This window comes from Aplysia californica, unplaced genomic scaffold, assembly GCF_000002075.1.
Source record: "Aplysia californica isolate F4 #8 unplaced genomic scaffold, AplCal3.0 scaffold00250, whole genome shotgun sequence".
Classification (NCBI taxonomy): Eukaryota; Metazoa; Mollusca; class Gastropoda; order Aplysiida; family Aplysiidae; genus Aplysia; species Aplysia californica.
This window is the reverse complement of record NW_004797520.1, coordinates 81,407-89,653: the sequence shown is the minus strand read 5'-3', so window position 1 is coordinate 89,653 and position 8,247 is coordinate 81,407. Positions and strand designations below refer to the sequence as shown.

The following is an 8,247-nucleotide window of genomic DNA, read 5'->3' as shown; positions in this document are numbered from 1 at the left end:
GACCTACACCAAAAGAGGGCATTTCCCTACCTATAGGAGAAGTTTGGTTTCATTGGTGAGTATATTTGTTTGGTTATAGAGAAAACTCTCCTTGTCTTTTAATGAAACTGAACGAGAGGCAAAACTTTTACCTTATATTTTATCAAAACAGCATTTTAGAGATAGCCCCCTTGTGCTTAAAAGCGACCAGTTTAGAAATAGACATTCTCACCTCGAAGTGTATGGCGTCACTCTTACTTTCTGGAATGTGATTTCTCGTCTCGCTGGAGTAGGAGTTGTCGTCTGTTGAATGCCCCAAACACGCCAGTCCAAAATATCCGCTGACCCCTGGAACACGAGTCAACAAGACACTTTTCTCAAGTTTGCCGTCTGTGCAGGAAGCTTGCGAAACCAAGGGCAGCGGGAAATTTGAGTCGTAGTTGGGTAGATTTGAACTGACGATTGGACACAACGTATGGGCAGTCTGGGCGGAAGGACTTCTGTAACGAACGACCACACCACAAACGCACAAAAAAAGACCGAACCGTAACCATAACTCTGATACAAAACCAAGCCCTAACCATAATCCCAACTTTAACCCAAACCGTCACCCCAAACCCCAACCCCAACCCCAACATAAACCCTAGCCTTAACCCCCACTCCAACACAAATCCTATCCTTAACCCTAACCCTCACTCTAACTCTAACTCAACTCTAACTCTAACCCTAACCCCAAAACCCCAAACATCAAACCCCAAAACCCCAAACATCAAACACCTCCCACCCCCCCCCCCACCCCAACACAAACCTTAACCCTAACCCTCTATCTCTTTCAAAGCGGTCGCTAGTTACGAAACTCCCCCACCCCCCTCCTCACCCGTGCGGTAGGACAGTTTGCAGACCGCTGACACTGCTGTGGCATCCCCCGCGCTACAAGTAGGCGTGTCCCAGCTGGAGATCTGGCAAGTCCATCAGCTGGTCTCTGCTTATGTCCTCTAGGTCTGGTGGGAGATCACTGACAAGGTCAGAATTGTGAGACTGACCAGTTGCCCCTTGGCTGCTCTCCGGAGACGTGTCAAAGCCAGACGAAGAGCTATCTGTCGTCTGCGGGATGGGGAGAGGAGAATTGTCCTCGTGACTTCCGCCCGACGAGGGTGAGCTCCCCTGGCCGCCACCACAAGCTCTGAGTATCTCCTCCAACAGTGGCGAGAGGAAGGAACCCGAGGTTGTCTCTCTTCTCGGCCGTGTGTCTCCGGAATCCGGCGGTTGAGGGATGGGTGACCAGGAAATTCTGCTGGGGCCAGGCCCGTCGTTTTGCTGAGGTTGGTTCTGCGAGGTATCGTTGTGTACGGACGACGGGCGGTCGGGAGCAGATCTGTCCCCAGGTCTATCACAGTTCTGAACCGCTACTGGTTGCTGGGACAGTACGGAAGATAACTCAGCTTGTAGGGTCTGCTGGATCAACATGCCAGGCCCTGCAGTCGAAGACACCGATACCCCGGCCGTGCTACTCACTTTGGTCTCACTGGTCAAACTGACCACACCGGCCGCACTGACCACACAGACCCCACGAGTCACACTGGTCCCGGCCTCGGATGTCTCCAGAAATGCCCCAGCAGGCTCATCCTCTGTGGGATCTCCCTCTTGTTCATCGTACCCCATGTCGCTGAGTGTTTCCTCGTCGTCTTCTTCAAGTAGACCGTAACTGTATTTAGACGACGTCGCCGGTAAGTCTCTCTTAGTGATTCTGTAAAATTCAAGCTGCTCTTGAGTCATCCCGTCTTTTGGTGTGCCGTGATTTGAACTATGAGTGCTTCTAAAGCTTCCTTTTTGAGCTGCGGTCGTGGTAGTGTCATTATTGTCAGGAGCTTGAGGCTCCCTTTCGGTCAACTTCTCGAGCAGAGCTCTGCTACACTTGAATCCCCGGGCCTTTATCTGCTTTTCCATTTCCCTCAGACAAAATTCCCGCTGTCGATCTGCCCGGGTCACGTGGGGCGACGTGTTGCTTCCGTCTGCAGCTTGACGGGGACGTTTGGAGGCCTGACTCGTGTGTGGAGGCTCGTGTGAGACCGGCACTGGTGTCGCTTGGTGTGGGTTTATTCCTTCCCGCTCTAGCTGTCCGGAGCTTACAGGACGCATGCGTGTATCCCCAGACTCAAGGGGTGTGTCTGTTTGTTGCAAAAACTGCTCACCATCCCCTCTCGCGTCTGAAAGTGACCGTTTCATTTCACCAGGAGACGGACTTGAGGTTAATTGATTTGTCTCCCCCGAGGAAACCGCTCTCGACGTTGAAGGCCCTCTGGTCAATGTTCCGCCCCGTTTCAATTCTGACTCGGATTCCTTTTGAACAGAATCAGAAGACGGAGCTGTGTGTGCCCGTACAGACGAGTCAGACGATGACGTAATTTCACTCTGAGAACGGCCGCGCGCCCGAGTGAAGGAGAGCTGAGACTCTCTTCTCTTTTTGGCCGGGGACACACCTTCCTCGTGTGGAGCGCTGGTTCCCGACCCAGGGGACTGCCGAGCGGTCAAATGTGCGGGGCTGTCACTGGAGGCCACTTCCCTGTTGGCCGTGTTCCGGGCCACACGTTTCCCAGGATTTCTAACGGTTTTCCCTTCTGGAGTTCCACCAGTGGGCGAGGGTTCTGATGCTGGTGGTCCTAAAGCTGGTCTCTGGGGTTCACTGGCCCTCATTTCGTCAGGGCTCCCATACAAGGCTGGCCCTGCAACTCCGACGGACTGCATAGTATTCGGTAATCCGGATAAACACGTCATAACACGTGGGCTCCAGGCTGTGCCAGTCGGTGACCAGATCGGCTGCGGTGATGTGACTCTGCCCGAGGACACAGGCTCTGGTTCTGTGAGGGAAAGTGACACAGAACGGGATGGGTCAGAGGTTTAGTTTTAGTAAGAGTTTTACGGCACTTGCAACACAATAAGGTCATATAAGTGCCGAAGATTAGAGGTGTTACAAGAGAGTAACAAACACAAACAAGAAAGAGGGGAGATGAAGACGATAGATGTTTGACAGGAAGGAAGGAGCAAACCACACCAGAGCACCCGCCAATCACCCACTGAGATGGGTCACAGGTGAGAAGAGGTGAAGAGACGCCATTGGTATTTCCTTGCCGACCAGGTCTCGGTGGGCTCGATATGTCTTTGGAAAATGGCGAAACAGAACAATTTTAGTTTTAGTAGAGGTTTTACAGCGCTCGCAACTACGTAAGGTCATTTGAGCGCTAGAAGATTAGAGGTGTTAAAAGAGAGTAACAAACATAAAAAAGAAGAAGGGGAGATAAGGATGATAGACGTTTTATGGGAAAAAGAAGCCAACCATACCAGATCACCCGCCAACCAATCACGAGACAGATCAGGGACGATCGGAAGGGACACGAGAAAGAGACATACCTTTAGCTTCTCCTGAGTTGTTCCCCTCGATAGGTCTCGGCTGACAAGGAGAGGTTCTCGGAGCGTGCTGTATTAAGCTATTGGGGTTATGGAGAGCGCCAGTAGAGTCTGCGGTGGTTGTTGGGAGGTAGCCACCACCCGTGGACGTCTGAGGCATGATGGGGATGGCGCAGTTCTCGTGCATTAGGCAGAGGTCCCTCGGCGACCTGGTAACTGTGGTCCCACTGCGCACACTAGTCACACTGCAGAGCACCCGCCAACCACCCTCTGTGTCAGAGGTGAGAAGAGGTGAAGGGGATGGGTCAAAGGTGATTTTAGCTTTAGTAGGTGTTTTACTGCACTTGCAATACAATAAGGTCATATAAGTGCCGAAGATCAGAGGTGTTACAAGAGAGTAACAAACACAAAAAAGAAGGAGGGGAGATGAAGACGATAGATGTTTGACAGGAAGGAAGGAGCAAACCACACCAGAGCACCCGCCAACCACCCACTGAGATGGGTCACAGGTGAGAAGAGGTGAAGAGACGCCATTAGTTTTTCCTTGCCGACCAGGTCTCGGTGGGCTCGATAGGTCATTGGAAAATGACGAAACAGAACCGCTTTAGTTTTAGTAGAGGTTTTACAACGTTCGCAACTGCGTAAGGTCATTTGAGCGCTAGAAGATTAGAGGTGTTAAAAGAGAGTAACAAACATAAAAAAAGAAGAAGGGGAGATAAGGATAATAGATGTTTCATGGGAAAGAAGAAGCCAACCACACCATATCACCCGCCAACCAATCACGAGACAGACCAGGGACGATCAGAAGGGACACGAGAAAGAGACATACCTTTAGCTTCTCCTGAGTTGTTCCCCTCGATTGGTCTCGGCTGACAAGGAGATGTTCTCGGAGCGTACTGTGTTAAGCTATTGGAGTTGAGGTAGCGACCACCCGTGGACGTCTGAGGCATGATGGGGATGGTGCAGTTCTCGTGCATTAGGCAGAGGTCCCTCGGCGACCTGGTAACAGTGGTCCCACTGCTCACACTAGTCACACTTGCCACTGTGTGTGGATCTTGCAGGGAGGACGCACTGTCTGTTTCCGTTGTCTGTACGTGATGAACTCCAGGTGCACCAAAGGGAGACCATCCGCCCTCGTTCGCCGACACGTCTGTTGCCATAGCCGCTGCCGTATTGTCCTGGGCGGGGTGAGTCTCGCCGGGTGGCAGAGTTGAGATACGCTCGTGAGCTCCTGCCCTTGAGGACTGTGTGAGATCTGACGCTCTGATATACATCGATGCTGCTGCGGTGTCGTTTGGTTCACTTCTGTCACTTCTGTCGTCCGTTAAAGCAGGCGGATATCTAGCTCTCTCGGAGCGCCTCTCATCTGGTGGGGTGGCAAGAAGAAAACGTTCTTGTGATTGCCCTGTGCCCAGGGGTGTGAGGACAGTTGGAAGCTGGGGACTGTCTCCGTCTGGTCGCACGCTGCTCAACCTTTGACTCAAAGACGGAACAAGGGAGGGGTTCGTGCATGTAACACGTGACGTCATCATAACACTCGGGCTCCAGGCTGCGGTAGATGGTGACGTCATCGTAACACGTGGGCTCCGGGCTGTGCCAGTTGGTGACGCAATCATAACTCGTGGGCTCCAGGCTGTGCCAGTTGGTGACCAGGTCGGCTGAGGCGATGTGACTCTGTCCGTGGACACAGGCTCTGGTTCTGTGAGCGGAACTGGCACAGAACAGGATGGGTCTGAGGTTTAGTTTTAGTAAGAGTTTTACGGCACTTGCCGCGCAACAAGGTCATATAAGTGGCGAAGATTTGAGGTGTTACAAGAGAGTAACAAGCACAAGAAAGAAGGAGGGGAGATGAGGACGATAGATGTTTGATAGGAAAGAAGAAGCCAACCACAACAGATCACCCGCCAACCACCCACGAGACAGATCAGGGACGATTAGAAGGGACACGAGAAAGAGACATACCTTTAGCTTCTCCTGAGTTGTTCCCCTCGATAGGTCTCGACTGACAAGGAGAGGTTCTCGGAGCGTGCTGTATTAAGCTATTGGGGTTATGGAGAGCGCCAGTAGAGTCTGTGGTGGGTGTTGGGAGGTAGCGACCACCCGTGGACGTCTGAGGCATGATGGGGATGGCGCAGTTCTCGTGCATTAGGCAGAGGTCCCTCGGCGACTTGGTAACAGTGGTCCCACTGCTCACATTAGTCACACTGAAGAGCACCCGCCAACCACCCACTGTGTCAGAGGTGTTAAGAGGTGAAGGGGATGGGTCAGAGGTGAGGAGAGAGGAATGGGTAATATTTTGTATTAGTAAGAGTTTTATGGCACTTGCAGCACATTAAGGTCATATAAGTGCCGAAGATTAAAGGTGTTACAAGAGAGTAACCAACACAAAAAAGGAAGGACGGGAGATAAAGACGATAGATGTTTGATAGAAAGGAAGGAGCAATCCACACCAGCGCACCTGCACAATCACCCTTTGGGTCAGAGGTGAGAAGAGGGGAAGGGGGTGGGTCAGAGGTGAGAAGAGGTGAAGGGGGTGGGTCAGAGGTGAGAAGAGGTGAAGGGGGTGGGTCAGAGGTGAGAAGAGGGGAAGAGGCACTAGCGTTTTATCCAGGCCCACCAGCTCTAGGTCATTGGAAAATGGCGAAACAGAACAGTTTTAGTTTTAGTAGAGGTTTTACGGCGCTCGCAACTGTGTAAGGTCATATGAGCGCCAGAAGATTAGAGGTATTAAAAGAGGGAAACAAACATAAAAAAAAGAAGAAGGGGAGATAAAGATGATAGATGTTTCATGGGAAAGAAGAATCCAACCACACCAGATCACCCGCCAACCAACCACGAGACAGATCAGGGACGATCGGAAGGGACACGAGAAAGAGACATACCTTTAGCTTCTCCTGAGTTGTTCCCCTCGATAGGTCTCGGCTGACAAGGAGAGGTTCTCGGAGCGCACTGTGTTAAGCTATTGGGGTTATGGACAGCGCCAGTAGAGTCTGTGGTGGGTGTTGTGAGGTAGCCACCACCCGTGGACGTCTGAGGCACGATGGGGATGGCGCAGTTCTCGTGAATTTGGCAGAGGTCCCTCGGCGACCTGGTAACAGTGGTCCCACTGCTCACACTAGTCACACTGGCCACTCTGTGTGGTTCTTGCAGAGAGGACACACCGCTCGACAAGGCCGGAGCAGTTGTTGGAGGAGGAGATGTGGGAACTGTGTCCTGGGCGTTAGGTGGTGCTGGAGACTCCGCCAAAAATCTGAACATAGATGCGTACTGGGCGTTCGCGGCTTGAGCCTCCGTGGAATGAAGCGGGCGTAGGAAAAAGACGATGTCGAGTGCCGTGGGTTCGAGTCCAGAACTTGCTGGTGTTCCGTCAACTTCGTCATCATCTTCTCTCTTGTTGTTGTTCTCCTCCTGAGTGGAATCCCCGGCCACATCCTCCTCGCTATCCTCGTTCCCGTTTGTTGCTGGCGGCGAGCCTGTGGCCTGGCCCCAGTCGATGTACTCGTGAGGCTCGTAGCCAGTGTGCTCCATTGCGGGAACGGGAGAATCTTCCAACACACACACCCTAGGCCCTACCTCCACTCACTGGCCCTGGTAAACTGCTCACTCGCAGGGCACAGAAGTCGGAACACAGTCGCAGGATTCATTGTGGACGGACAAGAACACACCAACTAGGCTAACTAACCTGTGTAGTTTTCTGAAAACGTTGGCTACCATAAGCGGAAAATAATCCCTCCTCCCTCCCCCGCCTTATCAAACAACAACAGAACACACAATGCACACACACACACACACACACACACACACACACACACACACACACACACACACACACACACACCCACACGCACACACACACACAGAGCCCCCCCTCCACTCACACAAACACACAATACACATCTAAAAAAGCAGAAGTAATAAATACATTTTTGAAATGAAGTAGAGCGAAAAAGGGGGGAAGGGGGGGGGGGGGGGGTTACATTAAAAAAATAATATAACTTCAACTGGCTAAAAACTAGAAAACATAAATATTTTTAAAAAGTAAATACATTGAAAAGTTTAAACGTTAACTCTGGAAAGAAGCACATGGCCGAATTCATGACTACAAGTTGTGAACAAACCGAGTGGGCAATGCTTCTGTCCAGTGCACACTGTTGATCTAACTCATCGGATGGAGTCGGGGCCAGACAGATTGGTCGCTTTACACACGGCTATCCCGAAAAATGCTGTTTTGAGGAAATCAAAGGTAAAGATTTTGGACCCTTGTTCAGTTTCTTTAAAAGACAAGGAGAGTTTTCTCCATAACCAAACAAATATACACACCAATGAAACCAAACTTCTGTAATAGGAAGGGCAATGCCCATTTTTGGTGTAGGTTAAGAATTCTGGAAACCGCGGAATCTGGGTTAGCCCGCTTGTCCTTAAAAGTGACCAATTATCCTGCATGAATAGAACAAAGGCCACCATCTTGGCACAATACGACCGAATTCAACAAAATTCGACTGTCACCTTCAAAATCAAACGCAGTTGTTTTTCAAGTTTGCCAGTCGAATGTGTTGTATTGTTCCATATAAATGGTAACTTTGGCCCCATCCAGGAAGGAAAATCTGTCTGGGCTCGACTCGATGCAATGAATCTGACTGGCAGTGTGCACGGTCCATAATGAATAATTGAGCTCTGAGTTGACGGAGGCGGGTGCACTGTGAGCAAACACACTGTCGAACACACTGTTAGACACACTGTCGCTCCCACACAAGGACAATATTCAGGGCTCTCTCTCTCTCTCTCTCTCTCTCTCTCTCTCTCTCTCTCTCTTTTTCTTTCTCTCTCTCTCTCTCTCTCTCTCTCTCTCTCTCTCTCTCTCTC

The 8,247-nt window shown here is 51.0% G+C and overlaps 1 protein-coding gene across 1 annotated transcript; it reads right to left on the bottom strand.

Moving 5' to 3' along the window:
• Positions 1-800: 800 nt before the first annotated feature.
• LOC101863590 (mucin-17) lies at positions 801-7,009 on the bottom strand. Its single transcript, XM_013083710.2, has 5 exons — positions 6,267-7,009; positions 5,347-5,613; positions 4,214-5,095; positions 3,388-3,654; positions 801-2,837 (listed from the first exon to the last, which is right to left on the bottom strand). Exons 1-5 carry the CDS (start codon positions 6,910-6,912, stop codon positions 910-912), a joined length of 3,990 nt encoding a protein of 1,329 aa, XP_012939164.1. The 5' UTR covers positions 6,913-7,009; the 3' UTR covers positions 801-909.
• Positions 7,010-8,247: the final 1,238 nt, after the last annotated feature.

Excerpts from the sequence above, each read along its gene's own strand:
- LOC101863590 (XM_013083710.2), bottom strand. The coding sequence starts at position 6,912 with ATGGAGCACACTGGCTACGAGCCTCACGAGTACATCGACTGGGGCCAG. Across the intron at positions 5,614-6,266 it reads CAACTCAGGAGAAGCTAAAG|TGGGTGGTTGGCGGGTGCTC; the intron begins GTATGTCTCTTT and ends CCTCTGACACAG. Across the intron at positions 5,096-5,346 it reads CAACTCAGGAGAAGCTAAAG|TTCCGCTCACAGAACCAGAG; the intron begins GTATGTCTCTTT and ends GTTCTGTGCCAG.